A 27,667-nucleotide genomic window follows, 5' to 3' on the forward strand; every position below is an offset into this window, starting at 1 on the left:
AGAAATCTCACAGATTGAGAGAATTTAAGGGCAGGATGAAACAACAGCTCTCTGAGTTTGACTCCTGTTTGTCAAGGCGATTACATTTTACCCATTTATTACTTGCTGAGATCCATGGCCCTGTTCAGCTGAAGCTTTGCTTCCAGAAAAGTACACTGCTTTGAAGTGAGAACATCAAGAGGCAGAAGACCAGCACCTTCCTTGACACCTATTAATCACACACACTATTAAATAGCGCACCAGCTTCTCATTTGAATTTGCAGCTCACCCCTTACTGTGAGGCCTTGGTTCTCATTTTTCCCTCTTTCCACAATATTAGAGAGTCCTCACGTTGTGATAACTTCACACAAAACAACTGTTTGTGGAGACATATACTCTCACTGTTGGTGCACCGATCTGTTCAAACTGCACCAACGTGTGGTTCCCAAACTGCTGGGCTGGGTTTCATGTCACTGGTAGCACTTTACTGCTCTTCATTTGGATAACCTAAGAAGTACAGCGTGTATTTTCTTCACACATCCTAAGTCACTTGCTACAAGCAGACATTGCATTGCCTGGAGTTATCTAGAACCCTGCCCTCAAAGCTCCAGCCAGAGTCTCTCCTGTCCAGTCCACTTGCTCAGGTCTCACTTCCTGCAGCTGATTCAGACCTCCTGTCCCATGTTTTCAGGTTTTTAAAGTTTTATTCCCCTGCAGAAACATTTGCAGCAAAACGTTCATCTAAGTTCCTTGTCTAATTGCTTGGTCAAATTGTAAAATCTAAAACAAAGGGCTCCCTTCAATTCTCAATCTTGGACAGACAGGCTTTCCTAGCAAATGTGCACACACAGGTATTCATGCACAGGTATTAAAAAAAACCTAAACATTACAACAGAGCAAAACCTTTCAATTATATATGTAAGCGTCCACCGCAGGAAAGACGACGCGAACTCTAAGAGAGGCAGGTCCAGGTTCTTCTTTATTAATCTTCGGATTCCAGCTCTAGCTCTTACCAGCAACTAGCACGCTTTATATACAGTTTTCTTATCTCCCGCACATAGAATCACACCAATCACACATGCCTCAGCCAGATCACATGGCTAGGCAGCCTCCAATGTCCACGCACCATGTTCCCTTCTACAATAGGTGGTCAGCTTCATCTGTTTAATCCCCTCCATCTCCGTGGCTGGCTGCRTCACCCAGTCCGAGCCTGCGCTGTTCAGTCTGTCTGAGCCCAGGCAGTTTCCAAGCCCAGTCCCCATACACAGCTGTAAGATAGCGAGGGCCACGGCATATATAGATAACATTCCCTCAAATATCACAACTATGATTACATTTTTTTTGATCAAGGTAACCTTTTATCAGCTCCTAAACTATGAAAATAAAAGAAGCAACACTTCTGTAAAATCACTTTAACTCCTGGTCCAGAAAGGATTGAAAAACCTGTCCATGGATTATGTTGGAAGTAGACCGACTGGGGCTCACCAGCTCAAGCAGTATCTCAGCGCAGGTCTGAGAGAGGAGGCTCTGCTGCCCTGTTCTGTCCTAGCTGGATCCTGTWGCACAGCATGGGTCCTTGCCATTTCACCTGCTCTACAGCTCCTGGAAACAACTCAATTCTCCTTCAATCTGTSACAGGATTTAAGTCTGCTGAAGGACAGAAATGCCTGCCACAAGGAGGGAAACAAAGTGCAAGTAGCTATGCCCCATTCAAAAAACCCAGGTCTTTTAGAAGATCCTCAGAGTGAAATGTCACAGAGTTGGGCTTTGACATATTGGGAGTTAGTGAAGCAAGCAGTGAAAAGGCTGGCAGAACAAACATGAGCATGCAGTGGAGAAAATACTGCCTTGGCACTGGGGATGTGAAAAGTCATTCTGCAGAGAAGGCCAAATTCAATTTTTAATGACTGCTTGTCTGAATTTAGGACTACTTGAATCCCTTAAACCAGCAAGCTGCACACTGGTATCAGTGGGTACAGGCATAAAGATCTAGAGGATATCCTATCCTTTTGTACTGCTGTAGATTAATCAGGTTTGTGACCACCATTATTGCTCATATAAGGAAACATTCCCATCCCGACTTTCACTGTTAATCCCGCACTTTGATTTTCTCCCTTACCATTTTCCTTTTGTTGCTATTCATTCCCTTTCCTTTGGAGTTTTCCTCCCTGTGATAATTACTAATTGTTTCTTCCATGCTTACATCTAATTGCCTCCAATCAAAGTTTTGCCAAGCATTCCAAGTCATGCCATTAGATTTTAGACTTAATTGTTCAAAGACAACTAATGTCATTCAGAATATTATTTCAAGTTGCCTATTTGTAGAGTCCTGAAGAAAATGCTGCAAAAGTTTACAATGAGTTCATGTTTAGAATATTGTAATGGATTTTCTTCTCTCCAGAGAAGTGATGGGTGTAACCATTGTAGCATAAGCTATTCCACAACAGTTGCAAGTTGCAACTTTTACAATAGCTCAGAAATAGTTTATGCCATGAGAGCTGTGTCCTTGTGTAGACAAAAGCTTTGTCAGCTTGGCACAGTATCTCTTTTAATGTAAATTTAAATTCTGGAGAAACTGAGTATTTCATGGGTTTGTGCACTGTATCAATTGGGGAAAATGGAAACACTCCACTGACCCAGGTCTTTTCTGGTCTCTGTTTTCTATGAAACACATTGTTGGCTCTCTCCTGTCCTTAACTGTTATATTATAAACTTTCTGGCCTCCAGTTCTTTTATCGAATGATTAAACAGGACTAATATTTTTTTGAGGTCATAGTGATAATATGATAGTCCCTTTGAAGGGATTCAGAAAATACAAAATACGGCAGCAGTGCACTATGGTATCATCAGAACCTTAATTTTGACTTCTGGCAATGTTATTACTGAGGAAACTCTGTTTCTAAAAGCCTTAAATATATAGTGGGCAGAAGAACCACCAATAATAAATAAAACAGGTTTATAAAGCACAAGACTCAGTTTCCTTTCCTGGGCAATTACTAAAAGAAGTCCAGCTGTTAAGTGATCCTTAGAATCATGACCCTCCTGTCTAAAATGGCCATCCAGAAGTTGCTTTCAAAAGAACTACGAAAACTCTGATTCACTCTGAGATTCCTGGTAAGCAACTGATTTTCAGTAGTTACTGCTGGCCATGTGAGATTGACTCTAGCATTCTTAGGCACCTGTGTGGAGATCAAAAAAACCCTTTTTTTTGGACAGTATTTGATTCCTCTTATGGACTATAAAGAATCTCAGAACACAGCTTAACTTTAGCCACTAACTTTCAAACATCTAAAGCTAGGTCAGGTCAGCTTCCATGACCAAAGCCTGTATACCTTTGAATTACACATATGTTAGATTGCTAAATGGACATCAGGATTTCAATTAATCACTGCATTAATCTAGGAAATCTATATAATTAGACTAGACTAGGGCAGGAAACAAAAGAAAAAAAGCCAAGAAAAACAGAAAAAGAAGAATGATTATGGGACACTGACTTCTGTCATAGGCCCAGGAAGAGGTGGTTTGTGGCCGAAACATCAGTGGTTCTTCCTGGTGTGACACCTTCTGTCCTCTGTCCTACATCTGCCATGCCAGCAGAAGCTGATAGATTGGCTCAGTATGGTCCCTGCTCTGCTTTGACCCCAGTTTTTCCTCCATAGGGCAGCAAAATTCTGTTTTGTATGTTTGTTGAGTAGCTGATATTCACTCACCTTCCTAGGTTATATCAAGAGAATAAAGGCAGCCMAATTATTTAAACAATAACTACAAAAATCATGTTCCTTTGTCTCTAGAAGTTACCYATAGATGCAGAAAATGAAAATAAATAATAGGGCAAAAGAATGTGGATGACAAATGTTGAGCAATTATATCTGAGCTCAGCACAAGAAATTATGAAGGAATCAATTTATTGTGTGCATGTCTTGTGTGCATGCCTGCATGCTGATTGCTGGGGAAGGGAGATAACAGACACTGAAGATTTTTGCAGGATTTTGAGGAAAAAAAGTATGAAATGTGCAGTGTGGCCTCTTCCCACCTTTCTGACCAACTCCAGAGCACTGCATCAAGTTTGATATGGCCGCCTGTCAGGACAGTTCACAGAAGGAAGGTCATGCTACAGAGAACAACGTAAATATATGCCCTGAAGCAGCAGGCAAGGAAGCTTCCAGGTATTGGAAGGATATAAAAGCCAAGCAGAAACGAAAATGTATAACTGAAAATGATAATATGAAAGTGGCTGAGGATAAATGTAAGAAAAAAATCTTGTCTAGTCTTGGGTGTCTCTAGTGAAGTAACAGAAATCTCCACATACAATTTAGCACTGTCAATTCTGGCACCCATAACTGTGCCTTTTGTAAGAATCAAGAGGCATCAGGGATTTATATGAAACACTATGAGCTGTTTTCCCTCTCTGATTGTTGAGATAATACCTAGATGCTGCTCTTGCACACACAAGTCTGAAAACCACGGAAGTGTAAATTTGAAACACTAGATGGCTCAACTGGCTTTTTAAATGCAGCATTTCCCAAGCTTGCATCGAGTTTTGAAAAGTAAATACCATTCAGAGTTGTTCCACTGACAGTCAGACGCTACTAAAAAAAAAAAGGAAAAAAAAAAAGAATTGTGTTCATCCTTTGACCAACGTGGAACTGATAGCCAGTGCAAGGGGCAAAAAGGCTTTCAGTTTCTCCACTGTATTATACTGAATTTTCAATTAACTGTGTCCACAGGATGCCTGTGTGGTGCCTAAGGATAGAAAATGAAACCTATGGATTTTGGCCCCTTGCATGGAGAAAGTTGGCAGAGGTGGTTGTAAACTGTTATGATCTTCCAACCTTTTGCACCCATCTGTGTCCCACTGGCATAAGGAAAAGTCACAGAAGTACCCATTCCTTCCTACTATATTGGAAAATGCTGAAAAGTTATCCTGAGGGATTATTCCTGAACAGATTCAGCATATTATGAACTGTTAAAGCACATCTGGAAAAGCAGTGAGATAAAATATATGTGAGGTTTACTCTTGCTGTTTTAGGAAATATCCAGTTTTAGTACCAGATTATTAAATGAATGTTTGCATACAGCAAATTTAGCTTTCCCCATTGTTTTGGGATAGCACATATATAGAAAAGTTTAAAATTTATACTTCATTTATATGAGCTTTGAAGAAAGACTAAATAGAATTGAAAAAAATGTTGAAATGGTTGTTGATGGTTTATTTTTTAATTATCTACTCATTTAAGTTCAAGATTCCTCTGATTTTCTGTTTTGTAAACGAAAGGTTGTTGAAACTCAGGGAATGCAGGCATTGAGTTCAACACCTCTTTTTTCTTCCACTTCAGTCTAGATGTGAGAAGATTGGCTGTTTCCCCACTATCAGCTTATTGTACAGGAGATGACAGGACTAAGCCACTCAAACACTGCCTAATCTTGCAGGTTCACCTTCCATTTCATACCTTCTGCCATCTGCTCCAGTCCCTACTGGCTACCTGAGACTCAAAGGCATTTGTCCATGTTGGAAGTGTTCCCTGTGGAAATCCCCTCTTTTCAGCTACATGATCTWGCAAATAGAGCTCATTACATGCAGAGAACCTCCCAACAGACCCTGGGCTTTAGTGAAGGTGTATGGTCAAGAAAGTCCAAGTAGGGAACCAGAACAAAGCCCTGAGCAGAGCACTCCTTTACAACAATCCTTCAAGGTGTTCTTGGAATTCAAGGACTGTCATGGAGAAAAAAGGCTAAGGAAAAGGGAAAAAAATCCCCAAACCAACATAAAATCAGCCAACCAAAAAAACCCAAAACAAACCAGCCACCCTGCCCCAACTTAGCAGGCTCACTAAATCTAAAAGGAAAGGTGTGTAAAATTGCATGAGCAGAAATTAGTGTAGAGGGAATTGAGCAAGGCATGAAGCACAGAAGCCCCAACAGCATCTACAGCTCTATGAAAATACCTCAAGCGCTCACCACCTAGTAATGTTCTGCCTGCACATGAGAGGACAAGCAAACAGCAACAGGACCCACTGTCTCCAGGATCTTTCCTAATATCTGCTAGAGACAGAGTCTGAGATATGGAGGTCTTTTTTTCTAGTCCTGTTGACACTTAAAGGACTTGGAATTCTGTCTTTGGACACAGGCATCAGAATCACGTCCTTCAATTGTGGCAGTAGCTGAACCACGGAGCTCGAGGTACACAGTACTTAATAATTTCCCTTTGTCCACACTGGATTAACTTCACTCCGTGTGATAACTGGGAATCACTAAAATCTCTCCTAGACCCAGAAACGGGCACAAATATGACTTAGGTATGAGTGCTGTTTATTTTAATGGATAAAATGGAACGTCCTGCAAGTTAAGGAAGAGGCGGGACTTTCACTAAACCCGAGTGAAAAGACGCACCGCAGCAAACTGTAAAGCCAGAAATAGAGAGGTCCCTTAATACCGCTAGCACCGCTTTTCCCTCCCTTAATGTATAGGCAGCGCCGGCATGACAAGGGAAGGCTCCGACAGGGGCGGGCGGTTACGTAAGGGGAAATCTGCATTCCTTGCGTAACTCGGCTCTTTACATAACCCCGGCCCCGGAGCGGGAGGGGAGGGCGGTAGCGGCGGAAGGGAGCGGAGCGGAGCGCAGGGCGCACCCGGCACTGCCCGCCCCGCCTACCGCTCTGCTGGAAAGGGAACGCGCTGCTTCTGCCTAAAAAAAAAAAAAAAAAAAAAAAAAAAAAAAAAAAAAAAAAAAAAAAAAAAGGAGATGTCACAGGCTGCAGACTCCCAGACCTGATAGTTTAGGCGGGCTTTATGGTGATCCAAAAATGATCTGGGCAAAACTCCGCAACTTATGTAATTTTAAGTTGTGAAGTAGTTACGTTTATTGCAGCACTGGGTGTGCAGCAGGTCGTCCTCAAAGCTGCGCACCCCCCAGCACAGTATCGCTTGGTATATATCTGGTTACATGTTACACATTCATTGAGTTTCACAATACTCCTATACATATGCATGACCTATCCCTCTTTGCATTATAATGAGTTCAAAAGTAATTTCCAGGTGCTCACGCCTGCGCAGTGTTATTTGGTAGTGGGCTCCGGGGGTCTCGGAAGCAAGTAAAATACTCATCCTGTTGTTTTGAACTTTTCACCTTTCTGTCTTGCACATGCTGTCTGAGTCCTTGGCCCAAGTCCAAACGATAGCTCTGGTTTTAGCCAGAATAGGGGGTCCACGAACACAAGTTGGGCCACAGTCCCTGCTTTTGTCAATAATCTTTTACTTCTCATTCTGCTTTGACAAACACAATAAATGTTAAGGAAGCAATATACACTGTTTAGCAAGCAGTTGCTAACAAGTTATCCCCTAACTTCTAACTTTCCTACATCAATGGCAAGAAGGTGGGGGCTTTTAAAGTAGCTTTTCATATAGAATCATGGAAGCATCAAGTTTGGAAGTTACCTTCAGGATCATCCAATCCCCAACAAGCCAATGTTGCCACTGTAACCTCTAAGCCACTAGTCCACGTCACCCAGCTCCAGATCCAGACACACCTTGAACACGTCCAGGGATTGGCGACTCTGCCACCTCCCTGAGCAGCCTATTCCACCATCTGATCACCCAAACAGTGAAAACATAAATACAACACAGGCCTGGAAAAAGCAATTCTACACAGGCAGATTGGATTAAAATAATAAAACAGTTCCTGCTCCTCGGTAGAAGTTTAAATTTCTACATGAAAATAAGAAATTTCTCTGTTGGATTTCTTACCAACTCTGACTCCTTAGTACTACACAAGGACACAGAGAAGGTTTATTTGGGCTGTAGGAATCCACATGTACAAATGAACTCCCGGGTTGGAGTTTCACTGACACTTGTGAGAGACTTGGAAAATACACTTGCGAAACAAAGAGAAGATGGGGGATATTTTGGGGACAGGGAAGGCTGCAGTTCAGCAACACCTAGCCTGGAGTTTACTTAGGGATACAAATTCAACAACACCTAGCCTGGAGCTCACCTAGGAATATGAATTCAACACCTAGCCCAAGGTTTATTTAAGGATATGTGACCTTTGTATAAAGTCATGTCTACACTGTATCTTGCATTTCCCAATTCTTTGGCAGTTAAGTGCTCCATCTGCATCCCACAGATACTTGTTATTTGGTAAGGAAGCTTCTGATGTGAGCGCCAAAGAATCCAGATTCAAACCTTTGTCACAAATGATTATTGAAAACTTAATGGCCATTAATAATACACATGCAGAACTGAGTAGCACTTAACAGAAATATCTGCATTTTCCTACAAACACAATATGTAAACCAATTCTAAATACAGAGATTAGATTCCAGAACTGGATTTTTTTGCAGAAATCACCTAATTCAGAGTATTTTTATTTTAGGGGTTTCCAAAATAGAGCACAGAGTTCCCCTCTGTGAGCTGTAATTACACTATTTCATTATTTATCATGTGCTGGCAGGGTCTAATTTATTAGATTGTTGCTTGCTGAATTTTATGTGCATTCCGAGCAAATAAAATTCCTTTTAAAACAAAGTTGAGTAAAAAGCCATGGTACATCACAGTTGTGGTTAAAAACTGTTTCTACTACATTGCACATAACATACTTGAATTGCAACTTTCAGAAAATTTTCTCTTTTATGTATCAGATTAAAGGTCATTTAGCTACACACATGGGTTTGTCAAATGCAGTCACATCTCTCCTTCTTTCAAGAGTCCCAGAATTTCAAATAAATTATGAATAAAGTCAGAGAAAATCAGTCTTCCATCTGGGATAACTACTTGCAAAGTCCAAGCTAAGTAGGTTTGAGCCAAACTGGTTTTAAGCCAGCATTTTACATGGCTGTTGTGACAAAGGCAGCTAGCAGATGCCAGCAAAGAATTCGCCAAGGGGCTGGAAAGAAATCTTTCCAAATATCCAAATGATGACTTACAATTCCAAGCACACCAAAGAGTCCCATCTTGCTTGTAAACCTTTCTTGTGCAACAAAGTATTACAGTATATTCTATTTATAAACTCATAGAAAACTTCTTTTATGTTGTTTCAGACTCCAATTACTAGGACTGTACAGGTACTTTCCCAGTTTATTTTTAAAGCAGTGGCTGCACAGTCACATCCTTTTGCAATTTCTATGGTTCTCACTTCTGTTGCTGGTTCTAAACAAACTGGCTTATATTTGCATACTCTATGTTTTTATTTTTATAATAACATACTACAGGACAAATATACTCCCAGGTATTCTATCAGAAAGGTGAATATCCCTTGACTAAAAACTCTAAGAAACTGGATTCCACATCGATTCTCAATTCTAATGTCAGTGTGAATAATTTAAAAAACATTTTGCATTTTATATAAGCCTAGGAGTATTGTATATGTACATATTCTAATTACTCAAGATAGAGTATAAACTAAAAAATCTCGGTCTAATCAAAGTTTTTCCTCCTAGTTCTCATTTCACATCGCACTTTCTGTAATGGCCTTGAACAATCTCCAAAACATAGAAAATTCACTGTATATACAGAAGGAACCAAACTTCTAGATTTACAAATTCCTCTTTAACTCAATACTGAGAAAGACCAAGTAATCTGTACCAAGAGTTCTTAACTGCTCTAATTCAATTACAGGATTGAATAGTCATATACCCAATTAATTTCTATAGGCTTTTTAAAAAGCAGTGGATAATAAAGATGATGCCCTTTGATTTGCTGACTTTATAAAACAGATAGATATGATTTACTTTGTACGAGTTCAATCATTCCATGCAGCCATTTTCTCCCCTTTTGTATTATTACAATTTTCTACATTATTTTGCTTAAAAATTGAATCATTCTTCCTTTATAGTGAAGAGTTTTTGATAATGCAATTCAACTGCATTTCACATTTGACATATATATATAAATAAATGTAACTGTAAATCAGCTGCAACTGGGTAAAAGGAAGTGGGTAACATTTTCCTGTACAGCAAGATTAAAAATAAAATAAAATAAATACATTATTACACAGTGCAAAATGTACCTGAGAGAACTAGTGCTTGCTACACAAAACAAGTGAACTGACACACAGGTGGCTTCAGAGAGTACTGACATTTTACAATGGGAATCTTAACATTTAAAATAACCAGAGACACTTGTACTACTTTCATTGTGTGGTGCATAAAAGTATAACCTACCCACAAACAGGACTGGCAGACAGGCTCCCCATGGGGCAGACAAGGTGCTGACTGGCATAACTGAGGTGTGCTAACGTTTAGTGGTTTATGTTTTGTAGGTGCCAATGGAAAAGTACAACAACATCTGTTTTCAAAATACGGTATTTCACTGTCAGCTCAGTGTTACTTCCACTCCCCAAGGATACACATGAATTGTTCCTTATGAGAGCGGAGGTGGGAAAGGAAACCAGACTCACCAGTCAAATGTATGCTCTTAAATAACTAACAATAGTAATTGCTTCTGCAAAATCTGAGAGGACTTGAAGTATTTCCTTGTTAATTTATTACCATTACCCTCTTCTTACAATCCATCCTGCTCTTATTACAGATCTTGCAATAATATTTCCTTAATACTTCAATTGCTATAGAGGCATTTACTAAGCTATGATCTCAGCTTGCCTTTAAAGCTTTCCAATATGCTATGAAAGGAAAGCTTATTTAAATACTCATGGTTGCCTACAAGTGTTCTGTGTCTTATATCCTTAGGGATTTGTACTTCAATGCTCATAGAAGCCTTTTCTTTGTTAAGGCATTTTTAAGATCTCTTTTCTGAGTGAATTTTCTCAGGCTTTGCTAATGTGAGCTCACACTGCAACCTTCTCTGCATTCGGGGCACACGCAGCTGCCTGGTTGCATGTCAGAAAGCTGAGAAACACAGTTATCTTCGAGACCGATATTTTTTACTGTGGTTGGCACAAAGTCAGCACAAGAGGGAACTCTGCCAGGTTCTTGCATCCCACAGAAGAGATTAAATCAAGTGCGGGGGCAACAATCACGTGCCAAGCTGAGAAGAGAAAACCAAGAGCCCATGGAATACCTGAGTTCAGCAGGGAGGGCACAATTATGATTTGATGGGCACCAAGTTTAAATTTCCAGGCAAATTGCTGTGATAGCAGACAAGTTTTGGCAAGTTCAGGCAGGTGGCTGGGAAAAATTAAGGAAACAGCTCTAACAGATCAGGAATCAAGGGGTGTAGGGAATGACCAGCAGCAACAGGTGTGCTTTACTCCCATTTCAAATGGGCAGGGGAGCTGTGAGTCAGAGGTACAGACACTTACAGTATGGGGTTTTCTGGGTGGCAGGTATTTTGGGTACAGACACTTACAGTATGGGGTTTTCTGGGTGGCAGGGTGTTGCCAGCAGCAGCTGATGAAGACATTCAGTTACTGTGGGAAAAGCACGCACACGCAGCATAAGTATTTTTTCCAAGCTGAGAAACAATGCCTATTTTTGTATTATTAATATTGGTTTTCTTTTTTTTTTTTTTTTAAAGGAAACCAAATAACAGCAACATCCAAAAACTGTTCCTCATCTTACCTTCACTTCTGGTGCCACACGAATTATTTACTTTTTTTTTTTTTTTTTAAATTATGGCTGACTCCTTCTTGAATGCTTTGGATTGGTACATGTCTCATCCAACAGTTATTGACCCTAATTCTTAGTCTTTTCTGCCCACGTGAGGGTGAATGTGCTGACACTCGTCTAAGAGTCAAAATATCCAGTCCCCTTTGCAACTTAGACTTGGGATGTACAACTTTCTTTTCATTTCCATTTCTTCACCAGCTCTGTGAAATAAAAGAATTTTCGAAGCCAAAATCCCCTGAGGTTTATGAACGGAGCGTTTCTTTGCCTACCAAGCCGGGGGGACACAGACTACCACAGAACTACCTCCTCCCTCACATTTTGGGACGTCTATCTTTAACTGCTCATCTTTTCACACCAACTGCCTTCACTCACTGCATTCCCAGTGCTTGCCTGCATTATACAGATGCTTTTTTATCTAAGTGTCTTCAGATTAAACTCCAAGTATTGTAACCTAAATTTACCAAAATTGCCCCTAGAACTTTCAGCTTCAGGGCACGTAATCCCTTAAAATAAGGTCGAATCATTTTACACGATAATATCCTCATTCCTGCCGAGTCACGCCGGGTTTGAGCTTCAGTTATTTGCCTTGGCCTATTTACCCGGTAAACTTCTTGGGGTTTTGTTTGTTTATTCTTTAATATAGACGAATACCTGGACAGTGCTGCTACACAGAAGGACAGACGCTGTTGAAAACACTTCTGGTAGGGACACATCGCCAGCACACCTACCGGTTGTCATTCTGCACTGGCCTCACGACTTTCTGCTCCCCAACCAAAGTTTTCTACATTACAGCGCTTCCCGAGGAGTTTTTAACGAGGCGCTCGGGAAGGCGGCACCGCTGAGGCGAATCCAGGCGGGCTGGGCTCTCTCCCTCCCGCCTTTCCTCCCTGCCGGCCGGGGGGCCATGTGACAGCGCGACTTCTGCCTTCAAGCCGCCGAAAGGGAAGGGGAAGGGGCCAGACTTATCCTGTTGCTCCGGCTGCCGCTGAGGCCGCGGGCCCGCAGGGGAGGCACCGCCCGCACCCCGCCACAGGTGCAGCCGGCACCCAGAGCGCCGCGGCCCCGGAGCGACGTCGCCGGCCCTCACAGAGGTACGGACAGAGCGCCTCGCCCGCCGCTCGCCGCTCGACCCCCGCGCCGGGGCGGGGCCCGGCCAGGCCAGGGCAAGGCAGCCGCCCACCGCGAGCTGCGCCCGCCGTGGAGCCGTCCCGGCTGCGGTGCAGCCGCCCCGTGGGCAGCCGGGCGGTCCGGCGGGTGCGGCGAGCGGGGTCCTCTGCCTGTGGGCCATAAAGGGCCGGGCAGGGGTGGCGCGGCACTGCGGCACCGGGCGCCCGGCGGGTGGATGCGGCAGCGGGGAGCGGCGGCAGCTGGTGGGAGCGGCGGCAGCTGGTGGGAGCGGCTCCTCCCACCGCCGCCGCCTCCTCCGCCGGCGGCTCTCGGTAGCGTCTCTCCAGCCGGCGGCAGCGCGGCCCTGCCTCAGCATGGCTCTCCCCGGGGCGCTCGGTAAGTGCCGCGCCGAGCTGGCCCGGAGCGCTGGCGGTGACCTTGGGCCGGAGCCGTGCGGGGCTCCTGCGGCGGCAGCAGCGCCCGCGGGCCCAGCCTCACCTGCTCGCGGCGCTGGGATGCGGCGCTGCCGCCTGGGCATCCGCGGTGCTCGGAGGCCCCTCTGCTTTTCATGGCATGTGCTCGGTGTAGATTCAAGACTATTAAATGCCTGATCAATAATTTGCTTTTTAAGTAATCATTCCTATTTTTTTTTCTTTTTAAATACCACATGTTTCAAGAGAAATAGCTTTCTTCTGCAAAGGTGCAGACCTAAAGAGTACCCACAGCAGCTTTTCTTTGAGACCGAGATATTTAGGAAAAGAGCATTTACTCGGTGGCATTCATAACCTTCCCCATCCCATTAAAATGTCTAGTTGCTCACCTTGGGCAAAGGACAGCACTTCTACAGAAGGATACTGGATAGAAGAGATTCTTCGAGTTCAGGATGGCACAGCCTGCGTGAGGCTTGCGTGAGGTGCCTCATGACTATTTTAGGTCTATTAGGCTGATTTCAGTGCCATGAGCTAGCAGTGATGTGGGGGAACTTTCATTTCAATCTGTTCTGTGTTTCAGTCTCTCATACTTGAGTGGAGAACGTGAGCTTGGGTTCTGTAAGAAAGAAAAAACTTTGGTGTCAGTATAGGATTGTACTTATGTCTATACTTTCTGTCTCTTCACTATCTTATTATAAGGATTTAAAATACAGCATGGTTTTTCATGCAGTGTATTTCCTGCTGCATTTCTGTTTCTGATCACAATTCTCTGGTAAAAAGTTCATTTAAACTAAGAAAATGCTCAGCCAATTATAAACATACAACCAAATGATTTTTTTATACTAGTGCTGAAAATATTTTAATTGCTGATTTAGCAGCAGAAAAATCTCTATTATTTCACATTGTACTAATACTGCTAGCACTTTTACAATAGTTGAATAAGTATAAAGAGAGTTTTTGCCTGAAGTGCCCCAAAAGGCCCTTGCTCCTGGCAGCTGAATGTATGGCAGGCACTGCTGCTGACAACCACGTTTGTCGAGGTCAGGGGACAGACTCCCATGACTTCCTTGGGGGTTGAAAATGAGAAACCAAACATGAGTTTGGATGCTACTAAGACATGGTAGTGCATTGTCACTGAATTATTCAGCTATACATGTATGTATTTTTATGTTATTTATGTAGTTATACTTGATTTTATGAAGACTTAGTAGTAATTGGAAAACAAACACTCTCCAGGCAGAAAACAGCATAGTCAGATCCTTAGTTCTTTAAAACCAGAGATGCTTTTCTACTGGGATGTGAATGTGTATAAAGTAAGAATGCAAAGTAATATAGGGGAACATTAAACTGCCACATTATAGTCCAGTTTAACTCTTGCTACCTTTTCAAACTGTATTTGCTTTTAGCATAAAGGCAAAAATGTTCTCAAAGCAACTGTGAAAACAGGTATTAATTAGAGTCTTTTAGGCTGAAAACAACAGGATCGCATATCAAAAGGATCACATATCAACATGTGAAACCTGCAGCATGCCTACAGAAAAAATGTAATGGGGGCCCTGATAAGTTGTGCCTGGAGTCATAAAAAACTGCCATAATCCATGCTGGCTTTCAGGATATGTTGTTATTTAAATGAATACTCTCACAAAATATGTTTGCATTTTTTCTAGCCAAAAAGGATTCTGAAATGCCAGTTTTGGATCCAGACTTCACATTCTGGCAGTGCTTGGATCCATTTGTTGTTACTTGTTCGCAGCTATTTTTAATTTACGTAGTAAGAATTTAATCTTATTYGTCACAAACTCCATCATACTGAAGGCATTCAGAAAGCTTTATAATACACAACAAATAATGCTGGTCAGTAGCTTAACAGCACAGTGTTTTTTCTCTCTGGAATGCTGCCAGTTATGTTAAAACATTCTGGATTGTATGAACATGAAATAAAGTATAGCCARGAAACTACAGAAGGAACAATAAAGATGGAATTTTAGTAGTGATGATGGAACAAAATGGAAATATTTTATGATGAAAGGTTAGCTACTTAAAAATTTAAAATAGAAAACTTTTTTTCTTTTTGAAAAATAATGCTCAAATGCCACATAGAAATGGAAGTCTGCATCTTATCTGCTTCTGACACACATTCAAAAGTCTGATATGAATGAACTACTGAAAACATGAAAAAAAGAGTCACTGAGTTAACTACACCATCTTTGCTCCTGTTGTGCAACTATTTTACTTCACTGCAAATCCATGATTTTCTGATTTGTGGAAGGGATGGGGTGAGGTGGAACTGTACAACCTTCTTTTCTAGCTTGCCTGTTGGTTTGAAGTCACTGAGTGAGGAAGAAGGCAAGCAACTGAGTGAATGTGATTTCCAAGCTAAGGGCAATGACACACAGCTGAGTATCCATTGTGTTTCAAATAATTGTCTGTCTGACTGTGCAGGTAAGTGGCATCTACTGGTAAATCTATACAGAAATTGCTTAGGAATTTTTGTGGGTATACCAAGAGGTTCCTGAYGCACAAATTAGCATGGCTTCAAAAGTAGAGCTGCTCTGTGGTTCTTGTGTACTGTGTGCTAGTTTAAATTCTGCAGAGCTGTTCTACTTTATTCAGCTTTTGCTCCAATCTCTGAATTTTGATAGGCATACCATGGAAAACCCCCAGTCTCTTGCATATTTCATCTTTCTGTAGCTCTAACTTTATCCACTGTGCTCCTCATCAGCCGAGATGCCCCGGCAGTTTCCCAAGCTGAACATTTCAGAGGTTGATGAGCACGTGCGGCTCCTGGCAGAGAAGGTGTTTGCCAAAGTTCTGCGAGAAGAAGACAGCAAAGATGCGCTGTCACTCTTCACCGTGCCTGAAGACTGCCCTATTGGGCAGAAGGAGGCCAAGGAAAGGGAGCTGCAGAAGGAGCTGGCAGAACAGCAGTCAGTGGAAACAGCTAAAAGGTTTGTTCTGTCGTTGTTTTCTAAGTGAAAAATAGTTCAAGTGAATTTCAGTTAGTACTGAAACACCTGGCAAACAGCATTTTGCCTCTTACTACTTCAGGAAAAAGGCCAACAGCAGGTACTGTGCCCAGCTATGTGATGTCCTTCTGTCCTGTGCAGGCTTCCCACAGGAAGCTTGTATTGGTGAGATTTTCTCAGCTGTGTTCCCAGCAATAGCACAGATATTGCTTATGCCAGTTTAATAAACAGCATAGCCGCATAGAAATGAACACAACTCTAAGACTCTTTAATGTAAGGAAGTACAAAAACATAAACACTCCCCCCACCTTTTCTAGTTTCATTAAGAGAAACAGAGAAGTTTAACACAGAGATAGTAACAGTGGCTTGATGCTTCTTTTAGTCTCTGCAAAAATAGATGAAAGCAAAGAATTTGTATGCAAGATCAGGGGGTAAGGTGAAAAGTGGTATTGGCATAATGAGGTTATTTGTAGGTTTCCTTTACTCACAGAGATAAAATCTAACCACTGTCAGCCATAAAAATGCATGTTTAAGAAGAAATAAAATTGCATTCTATCTTTAGTTTACCCATGGCTGTAACAAAGCCAAACTTGCTTTGGTTTATGATTTATTTCTGTAAGAGAGGCAGCCTTCCCCAGATGTCAGGCTGTTCCAGTGTCTTGCCTTCACAGGACTGCTGGGCTGTTTCTGGAATCACATGAGCTCAGCAGCAGCCTGATACCAAATGGGTTGGACGTGTACAGACTCTTCAAAAAGCAGGCAGACAAGAAAGCCTTTGAAAGTGATAGCTAAACACATGTACCTGGTTAGCTGCAGACAGGCAGTTGGGYAACATTTGGAATCATGTTTCTGGAACAGAAGGGGGAAGAGTCAATTTAGTTAAATTAAGGTATGACTCACTGATTACACAGGCTGAGACTTTTGTTTGGGAATTGTGCAAGTGGGTTTCCCAGTTGGCATGTTCATAGACATAAACAGGCACAGAAGGGAAAACCAGATGTTTTCAGTCAAATGTTTGGTATATCTTTTCTCCCAAACTAGTAAGTTTCACTTCTAATTTGGGAAGTCTCACAGAAATATGTTCTGTCAAATAAACTTATGTTTTGTACAAGTTTAACTGTGGGAAGTGGGGTATTACAGGTTTGTTGTTTACATGTGGGAACACAACAAGTGTTCATCCCTGTCCTGCAGCACTGAAGTGTACTTCAGGGACAGTGACACAAGTGCAACTTGTGCTGTTTCCAGTTGCAGTTTATCCAACACTGCCTTTCAAAATTGATGCTGATTTCCAAGGTGGCTACACATACTCAAGAGGATGAAATTTGGGTGTTAATTGTACCAGCACTGCATGTTCTTATTCTTAAGAATACCACAGAAGTATCATGCAGCTTCCAGAGAATGTTCCAATGTTCCTTTTTCTTTGTTAGTGATTCTTACTAACATTTTAAGGTTTTGGTATCTAACTTAAAAATTCAGGGACCATTTCCACAGTGAAAAAAAAACCCTGATATTGCAGGTAGTTTGTAACATTTATATATTATATGAATATTTACAATACTCTTAAGCACATTTAAACAGAGTAAGGAAAATGACTTAAATATTTAAAGACATTCGAAAAACTCCACTTGAGGTATTACAATTACTTCACTGGGAAACACACTGTTTCTTAGCTAGTTTATCTGAGGTGCACATCTGTCCCAGCTTTGATGAGAAAAGGCAACATTTTTAAATTTATGTGGGCTCCTCCTGTGGGATGGAACTGACTCCGTATCAAAGCCATACTATGTTATCAGGCTGATAACCAACATCAGCCTTCTGCTCAAGTCTCATCAAATACTGCCTAAGGAATAACTAGGTATTCCTCCTTTTCCTTACAAGTTTAACTGAATGACTGTGTGTGAAATTTTGTTGCACAGTCTTGTCTGACAACTAGATGAGTTTTAAGTCTTGCAAGTTTTGGGAAGAATGAGAAGTGTGTGTAACAGCATGCTAGTCTACAACAATTTCCATATGTACCATTGATTTGTTTCTGTCTGATCCTTCACAAATTCTGATGCTGTCAGTCTCTAGAACTGACTCTTACTAAAGTGAGCACAGTGATCACATTTTCCTTCTGCACAGTGACTTGCTGACACTGAATTTGTAAGAAGCTAAACGAAAACCTTAGGGCATCTTAGAGTGATTGTAAATAAATTATGGCATGTGGACTCATGTGGAGGGTAAGTGCAATTGTTTGTAGTGTATCTCATGTGAATTGTCAATAGAGAAAAGCTAAAAGCACAAGTACTTTCTGATGGACACTTTTTTCTGTGAAAGATTTCACTGAAAAATTCCTAGGGGCTGATTTCTTTGTTGTCATCAGTTTTCCAGTGTATTTAGTGTTTTATACCATGGCTTATTTTATGTTTTATACCATGAATTCATAGGAAGAAAAGTTTCAAGATGATTAGATCCCAGTCTTTGTCCTTACAAATTCCATCTCAGGAATGGAAAACACCACCGGCCAATCCTGTCCTGTCTCCTGCAACGCCAGTTCTTCCAAGTGCTTTTGTGCCAGTCCAAGTGCCATATGATGTACCAGAATTTCAGAGAGTTTCAATTAGTGGGGACTACTGTGCAGGGGTAAGAAACCATTGTTTCCCCACTTTGTGTATCTAGAGGGTGAAAAAAAGTGCTGTATGTGTATATGAAGTGTAAAATGCCAATATGACGGATCTCTGCAACAAACTCTTGAGTTGCTTTGTGAATGCAGTGGTTTTTAAAACAGTGAAAGTCAAGGTCAGGTTGTTTTATACTCTTTGTAATAATAAATTGGATAAAAATGTAATTAGATGTTCAGTAAATAGGTAATATATGGTAGGATAAAATGCATATTGTATTTGGATTCTGCTGCTGTCACTGGCTTCCTGACACCTTGGGCGCGAGCCTTATGGCCAAGCCCCCCACACTTATAATTCTGGAAATTCAGTCTCCTTGTTACTGGTGTGGATTTGATTTATTGCTAGAAGTGCTATTTTTGTCAGTATTTATGCAGGTTTTCTTTTCAGGTGACAGTTGATGACTATGAACAAGCTGCCAAGAGCCTGGTAAAAGCTCTTCTCATTCGAGAGAAGTACTCCCGTCTTGCCTACCATCGCTTCCCAAGAACAACATCTCAGTACCTGTGCAGCATGCGGGATCAAAAATGGAAGGTTGAAGATGAGGTGCATCCAGGTGAATATCCTTTTAAAAATACTCAATTACATTCTAAAAATTTTAATTCTATTTTAAAATACAGAATTAAACGTGTGCACTGCTGTATTAAAGTTGTATTTTTGTGATGATCTCTTCTGAGTGTCTTTGCCTCAGTAATTTATTCTGTTATTGAGTGGAGAGTCACCGACTGACCTAAGTTATAAATCCCATATCTAATTTGAAACTTTGAAGTTGTCAAAACCTAAAACCCTTGACCAGACTCTCCTTGATTATTATATTTTATAAGCAAATGGGGTGTTAAGTAGCGTACTTGTGCTCCCCCATGAAAAAGCAGTATGGCTATGGTTTAAAGTGAAAAGTCATTTCTCCTCATCTTGGCATATGGAACTGAAAGGGATGATGAGCTCATCTACATCGTAAAGTGAAGCATGATACAAGACATGCCAGTTAGCAAGCCCTGAGTCAGGAATTTCACAGGCAGGCTACACTTGCCAGGTCAAAGCTGGAAGCTGTAGAGTCATATTTGTTGGGCATTCTGCCTGGGTAAATAAAGTGTGATCTCTCAACAAGGCTTATTAGGTTGAACACGTTCCCCCACTATGTATGTCACAAATTATTTTTGTCACTTAGGTGGGTTGTGTCTTGAAAGTTTTGCTTGTGCATTAAGCTGTTTGCACTGTTTGTTTTTGGATTAGGCTGTGTGGAGCAACCTTCAGTGTGTACAGATGGGCCACTGTAGATGTGTCCATGTTGTTGACAATTTATTTTCAGCCTCAAAGTGACATTTTAAATCAATTACCCTCTGGCTCAGTTGTTGAAAGAGGGAGAATAAATATGTTTTTGAGTGTTTGTTTTCCAGGAACACTGTAAAGGGGACAGTATACTGAATACTCAAGACAGGGAAGGTATTTTGGAACAGCTGCCAGGGAGATATTTCCAAGCTATTATTAGGTTAATAGCTTTCTTACAGTTATGATTTTAAACTTACAACACAAAAAATGCAATCTCATTACACAATGTCTTAATTAGCACAAGTTTGAGCTAGATAGTTATGAATATGAGAGATAAGGATGGTATCAGTTTATGATATACATTCAGATGCTCTGGGTGAATAAAAAGCTTGGTTAATTACTCTTCTGTCTTGGCATAACTGAATAGGTAAAAGAAGAAATCTCTGATAAGACTGAGCCAAAGAATGTAGTTCAGTTGACATAAATGCAGTCAGGACACTTATTTTGTGCTGGTTGCATTCATCAAATATTGTAAAAGAAGTGATGAATGCACATAACATGAGTGACCACGTAAGCTATATCTCCTAGAACTATGAGTGATCACCTGAATCTTAGGAAAAAACTCATTTTGTAAAGGCATTGCAAAACTCTAGTGAACAAATCAGAGTCGTGCTTTTGGGACTTTGTGCTTTTGTTTACGATCAGAAGGCCAAGGAAAAAACTGGAGTTGTGTTGTACTATCTATGGCTTCATGCTCCTGGCTTCTGTTCAAAAGCAGTTAAACATAAAAAAGAGTTTTATTAAAATAACCTCAAACAGAACCATCACCACAAGAAACCCACAGAAAACTACATACAAACAAACCAACCCCCTCAAACTGAAAAACTCCGACCAAAACACAACAAAACCAAATGACTCTGTGCTCAAATACAAAATTCCAAAATTCCTACAGTGAGTCAGAAGGTAAAAAGAAAATAATGAAGGTGGTATGAAGTCAACAACTCTTATTGTTCAAAATCTCAACTGTACTTCATCCTAATTTAAATAGTTCTGCAAACTTATTTTTAAATTTGTCCCATCACACATTAATAAATAATAGTATTAAATCTGAATACATTGGGTCAGAGAACTCTAATAGCATACAACATTTGAATTAAGGTAGGCACTTAATTTAGAGATGGGCTGCAACTAAAGCCTGTCAGAGTACAGCTTTGTTGTACGAGCAGATCTTTCATAGTAACTTAATGTGATTTTTAACAGGTCTTAGTACTTTCATTAAAATTAGCATTACAGAAGCAGAAAATTCTTTTTGCAATTATTTTGCCTTTTGTATATCTTATTTCTTCCAACTATAATGTAAATTTGTTTTCAGATTTCCATTCACCCCCAGAAGAAAATGAAGATCCTTATAATCTCAATGATGCTCCAGACAATTTGGATTATGTTATCAAGCTAAAGGGTGGCATTCCCTTCGTTTATGATAATAAAGAGATGATGGAGCTCAGTGAGCCTCGGAGTTTGCCATATCCTGACCTGCAGACCTACACCCTTGACCTGAGCCACGTTCTTGCTCTAATTGCAGATGGCCCAACGTATGTTTCTCTTTTGCTATTCTCTGCCCCTTCAGGCAGTCGCTTACCTGTAGCTTAGTACTTCTCATTTCTGTGATACTTAATTCCTCAGCAGGCCCGTTCTGCAGTAATGTTTTGTTTTGACTTTCTCAAGCATTAAGGCATCACGGAAAACCTTAAAAGGAAAAAATGCAATGCCACATGTGGCTACCTTTCATTTCTTTGGTTTCTTTGCATCAACTGTGGCAAAATAAGGAGTTAACAAAAAAATCAAGGAATTGCCCAAATGTTTCTATTTAAGTCAAATCTGACCCGAACTTCTTGAAGCATGGGAACTGAAAGTTGAACCTCACCTTTTGTGGTTTTTTTGTTTGTTTTTTTTTGTTGTTTGTTTGTTTGTTTTGTTTTGTTTGTATTTTTTTTGTTTTGGCCTGTGCTTAATTTGAAGTTTTTGAACAGATGTCTGAAATTCCTTCATGTCTGTTCTGCTCTTGTTGCATGAAGAGAAACCCTGCACATGCAGAGCATACAGATCAGCTCAGCAACATAAATATTGAGTCTGATTTGGTCCAGATGTGAATTAACTGCTCGTGTGCTGCAAAACTGACCCATACATGCACAATCAAAATAGGTCTAAAATTTCCCAGAACCATCAAATTCCTGGGATGTCTCTCAAAACTACAAATATGACAACTTTAGTACGGTCACTCACAGTTATGACAAAGCAATGTCCATGTCTCATGCAGGATGAAAGCATGTGCATCTAGTTTTTAGGTTTACTTCCTAGCTGAGGATTGGAAACAGCACAGTCTCTCGTGGCCTCAGCACCAGGAAAGGAAAAGAATCCACTCTAGGATGGAACTAAGCAGGAAAGTGGACTGTTCTTCTGAGCTATTTGCCCTGTGTTGCCAGCACTGCGTTCCTGGCCCTCCTGCCTTGAGAGCTTATTGCTGACTGTGTGCCCAGTGAGCCCCACCTGTGCATTCTTTCCCCTTTGAGTCTGTATCACACCTGTGTCAGTCTGTCTGCGTCGTGCGGGGAAAGTGCGGAGCCTGTGGGAGAACAGACCTGGCCCATTCCCTAAACCCTTTCTCAGGAGCAAACCCCTGTGCTCGTGCCAGCATTATCAGCACTCCTGCTCCTGATCAGTGCCAGCTTGAGCAGGCTTTGCTTACAGTAAGCAATGGGCAAATGCATTGCAGTTACAGTGCAGTATATTCCAAGAGATGGATAATGAGAAGATAAAAGAAGGCAAAACTTGAAATGAAAGTCATGCTTTAAACTGCAAAAAGGTTAAAGTTAACTGTTAACTTTAAAGCTTAGATAACTTAACAGTCATAACAGGAAGGTCTAACTAAGAAGAGCCTTGGCAGGACAAGTTAGAACACTCAGCACCTTGGTGAACGCAGGGCAATCACCTGCTCCTTTCATTAATTCAGAGTAAGCTTCTGCAGGCTGATTCCTACTCTGATAAATATGAACAAACCAGAAGAAAAAGGTCTTTCCCATAGTCCTGTTGCACAAGTTCTTCTTATGGTATTGTTTCCCCATTTGCAGCAAGTGCTTTCATGTCATTTATGCCCATCACAGGTGGGGCTCCTCAGAGACTAAGAACTATTGTTCTTTAACCTTAGCTGTTGGTAAACTGATTAAATCTCACCCCTACTCTTCAGGCTTGTGGTCTTTTGGGTAACAATGTAAACCATCTGAGACTTCCTGCAGAGGCCAAATGGGTCCTGATCAGTATTGGGCGCTGGCAGATTGGGTTTGAAGCAGACTTCCAAAACCACAATGGGATTTGTGTCCTATTGAGGCGAGATTGTTAACAATAAAGCAGCAAAAAGAAGGCAATTACATTAACAGTGCTACAAAAATATTGTAGAGACTATAAGAAWTGACAGATGGTGAAGAGAAAAACCATGTCATTGGTTAAAAATAGAAGGAGAAACATGACAGAAGATGAAAGTGAAGACAGAGCTCTGAGTAGGCAAGCGGGAACAAAAAAGCATATTTTCTAAAAAGGGCACAAGAAATTATTTTGGAAAAAAGTATTTCTACACAATATATGTGTTCATAAGGCATGAAAAATGAAGGATATTGGATCTTATCTTGGCTTCTCACATTTAATTGAAAAAGCATATAATTTTGGAGGATTTTTAAAAAAAGTTTTCATAATGGGTAAGGCTGAATGACAAGTTGTTTTTGTTATATACGAGACGATTGTTCTGTTGGAGGTACCATTTTAGAGAAGTTGCAATTGAAATCACATTTGATGATAGGTTTCCTGCTTTGGTCTAATGATGAATACTTGGACAATAATTTTGGTAATGGAGAGTTCTGTTTGAGATTTCACTAATAACTTTGGTCTGAAATCATACTGGATACTGACCTATATATTTGTTAACCAGTACAGTTAAAAAAATGGATTTGTCTTCGTTTTCAAAAGAAATTAGCTGTTTTTACTGTGAAAACTGATGTTCTTCGTGAACTTGAAATACAAGTTAAGTTACAGTTCCTTTCTGTGTTTTTTTTTACAGAAAAACATACTGTCATCGGAGGCTTAACTTTTTAGAATCTAAATTTAGTTTACACGAGATGTTGAATGAAATGTCGGAATTTAAAGAACTAAAGAGTAATCCCCATCGAGACTTCTACAATGTTAGAAAGGTAAGTGTGAGAAAGCATGACACTGTTTTTAGTAGTGTTTTAGCAATTTTGTTTTTCTTATGGGAGATGTACATCATATGCACAGAATTAAATTATTTTAAGAATGTGAATATTTTTTTGCATGGGAGCTCTCCAGGAAAATTAACTTGAATGTGCATGCATTAATTGGATTATGCTAAACTAATTTGTTTACTTATTCTGAATCAAAGGGGCTTAATTGTGTGTAGATTGCTTTAAAGGAGTGAAACAGCATTAATCAAATGAAGCTCACTTGGATTATGAATAAAACTATCCATATGGAGGTTTAATTAATTTTAATGAACTCAAATACATTCAAATGCATTTATCTCTTTTCATGTAGGTACATCCTACTAGACTGTAGTCAGAACAGCTGTATAGATTTTAGATGATAATTGCACTTCACATTGAAAATAGATGTTTAAAAACATGTCAAAAGACCTCCCACAGAAACTAAAGTGAGGGTTCATGCTGCATTCAGTATGTGGTAAAAAAGTCTGTGATATATTAAGTAAAAAGATTATCTGAGTTGCAGTCTTGGCTCCCTCTGAGATACACTGAGATATAATTAGGAGGCAGGTAGGGGAATCAAGGAGCTGATTTAATTTCCTGACACATTCACACCCAAGGGAGCTGTATTCTCTTCAAAGCATGGAAGCAACAGTGTTAGGCTGCTTCACTCACTTCCGTTTCCTGAAGTGGAGAGGAAATTGCTGGAATCACTGCTTCATTTTGATAGGTGAGATTTCCTCACAAAGCAGTAATTGCTGCTGGTGTTTTTACCACTTTGGGTCCATTTTGCATTGTTTCTCTATGCAACTGGAAGAGATAATCCTTTGTAACTTTGGGTTTACTAATCCTTCTTGTTACATTTTGGGTAGCACAAGTTCATCAAAAAGTCCTCTTGGCCTTTCCCTATAATTCCCAGCGTGCTTGCTGGCTACTGAATGTTTGCTACTGTTGTGGTAATAAACTGTCAAAGGTAAAAGTGTTTGATGGCTGTCCCGTGTCTGTCACAAGGGTAGAAATAGAGGAGTTGTCAGGTAAGTTCTAATGGATTTCATTCTTCCCAACATTAAATGTATGGATGGGAGGATCTGTCAGCTAATGCACTCAAGTGGCAGAGACTCAGCTCCCAACCTAACAGTTTTCTTGCATAACCCTGGAAAGATATTTGCTGCATGCCACATTCACAGAAAACGCTTCAGAGACTTCAATAATAAAAAGACTTTAATAATAAAACAGAGACTTTAATAATAAAACACATGGTGACAGACATGCAGAGGTGTGGATCAGGTGACTACCACAATCTATTTGGTTACTGAGAAGTTGTAATTAACAGGATTGTACTTGCAAAGTTCAGCTTTTGATTTAAAAGCAAATGTTCAATGTTTCTGGGCATATCTTAATTATTTTTTAATTATCTGCTGTTGAATAAGCCAATCTACAAAAGGATCTATGTTGTTTAAAAGCAAAAAATGTGCATTGCTTCCCCTCTGGCAATAAGCACATTCCAGAGAGCAGGAACCAGCCTGCTCTTCTCTGCCAGAGACCATTCCTGCTGCCAGGTACTGCTTGAAAAATTCTTGCTGCACAGAGTTAATCTTGTTTAAAGTATTTTTCTGAAGCAAGTTTACAAGTAGTATTTTTCTGAAGTACTCTGGAAAATGAACTGCACTGTAGATACTGTTTCTGTAAGCCCCCAGATAATCTTGTTTTCTCTATCTCTTGCTAACCCAAGTAATGTTTGGAATTGTAACTTCCCTGAATTGCTACCTCTCTAATAACAGAATCAATGAAACATTTTGAACAACATTTCCCAGCCTGTGTTTTCAAGATGTCTCTCTGTTTAGTCAGTCCTAAGAAGTGCACACTGTTCACAAGGAAAGCAAGGAACAGGATTCACCTTCCCAAAGGGCTGTTGGTGAAGTTGTCTGTTACATCCCCTCAGACGTGAGCATGGAGGCCCTGGTACAATCTGCTTATATGAAAAAGCGAAAGTAACTGATGGAAAATGCCAGAATTAGAACAGATATGAATAGAGTGGCAAGGTCAGTCAGTGAACATGTATTGCTGCATTTAAAAAGGTACAGTAGAAAGCTGGCCAGAATTAATTACTGGCATGGCAACCAAACATTACTGATTTTCCCCTGTCTCTTGTCCCCTTCCCCAGTTCTCCTCCAATGAGCTCATGTATTTCTTAAAACCCAAGATAAGGCTCATCTTAAATAAGGGATGTGCATGTGTATTTCTTGCATATTGAACTTAACTGGAATGCAACCTAAGATAATGTTTTGCACTGGACCTGGATAATTGCCCTTTCTTAAGGACACAGATATTTCTCTAGACAAACCAGAGTCCACAGGTGGTAAGACAGCATGGTTGGCTCCCCTTGGCTCCCTGCAGGAGGTGGACAACTGTCCATGTAGTAAAACACTTGAGATGAGACTCTTGAGTCTGCCATCAGCAGACTCACCCACATCCTCCAGCTGATGCAAAGCAAAGCGCAGGCAACACCATTCTCCACATAACTCTTGGGTTGCCTGCATGAAGGAGGAAATTAAGGAACAAGACTTGAGCTCTATGGCACACAAACTTGGAACGGAGTTTTAACCTTTATGTACCAGGATGTCTTGCCATCTATGTCAGATTTTTTTTGAGGACTTCCAATAGACCTTTGTGTCCGACAGCCTCAAGTAATTCAGAGCAGACAGGTGGTGTTTTTTTAAGGTGAAGCCAAGAAGCTTTTTTACCTAATATGTATTTGCTGCCTTTGTGATATATATCTGTGTACTGCATTGGTAGGTGTCCTTCACTTCAAAGAGCTTTGATACAGTTTCTAAAGATGAAAAAATCACAGCCTAAGCCGCTTTGGATATCCTTTCTCTCTGTAGCCACTAATTCAGTATGTCAGCCAACCAAACCTGAGGATATGGCCTAGCAGTGACTTTTACACATGACATTTTCCTGCCTGCAGTCTTACTAGCTCAGGTGCCTGATTTTGTGAGGCAGCACAGCTTTGGCTCAGGCTGAGGAACTGTGCATGAAAGAATGCAGTTCCTACATTCACAGCCCTGCTGAATGCTCTATTGCAATAGCTGACTGCTGCTGTGACATACCCTTTGGATTAGGGCATTGCAACTGAGTTGGTTTTTTTTTTTTAATTATTGGTTAGACAAAAAGGAAGTTAATTCTAGTTGTTTTTAAGACCAGAGTTGAAATACCACTGGTTGCTTGTAAGAACGGAAGTTAGAGTGGATTTAAATTACTACTAAATTCTATAGATCTCACAAAATACTGAATGAAATTAGCAGATATCTGCTTTCTAAACCTTTGATTAGAAGGCCTGTGAGCAAATGCTGAACCTGTATCTTAATGTCTTTGAGCGTTGATTCATTCTGAGCTTCCTTTTTTCTTTTTTTAATTTTTTTTTTTTTTTTT

General features: G+C 40.5%; 1 protein-coding gene across 3 annotated transcripts in view; it reads left to right on the plus strand.

The window, feature by feature from the left end:
* Positions 1 to 12,482: 12,482 nt before the first annotated feature.
* AMPD3 (adenosine monophosphate deaminase 3) overlaps positions 12,483 to 27,667 on the plus strand; it is a 33,491-nt gene continuing 18,306 nt past the window's right edge. Inside the window, exons 1-7 of one of the 3 annotated variants that reach the window (XM_057369744.1) lie at positions 12,756 to 13,043; positions 15,387 to 15,520; positions 15,801 to 16,026; positions 18,471 to 18,666; positions 19,092 to 19,257; positions 21,343 to 21,562; positions 24,079 to 24,208. In XM_057369744.1, the coding sequence (XP_057225727.1) occupies positions 12,883 to 13,043; positions 15,387 to 15,520; positions 15,801 to 16,026; positions 18,471 to 18,666; positions 19,092 to 19,257; positions 21,343 to 21,562; positions 24,079 to 24,208 (1,233 nt within the window). In that variant the 5' untranslated portion in view covers positions 12,756 to 12,882. Of the gene's footprint in view, positions 12,632 to 12,755; positions 13,044 to 15,386; positions 15,521 to 15,800; positions 16,027 to 18,470; positions 18,667 to 19,091; positions 19,258 to 21,342; positions 21,563 to 24,078; positions 24,209 to 27,667 lie in introns of those variants that run through there. The other 2 variants (XM_057369746.1, XM_057369745.1) reach the window with 2 other exon arrangements.

This window comes from Malurus melanocephalus, unplaced genomic scaffold, assembly GCF_030028575.1.
Source record: "Malurus melanocephalus ecotype Western Australia unplaced genomic scaffold, MMel_1.1 scaffold_114, whole genome shotgun sequence".
NCBI lineage: Eukaryota > Metazoa > Chordata > Aves > Passeriformes > Maluridae > Malurus > Malurus melanocephalus.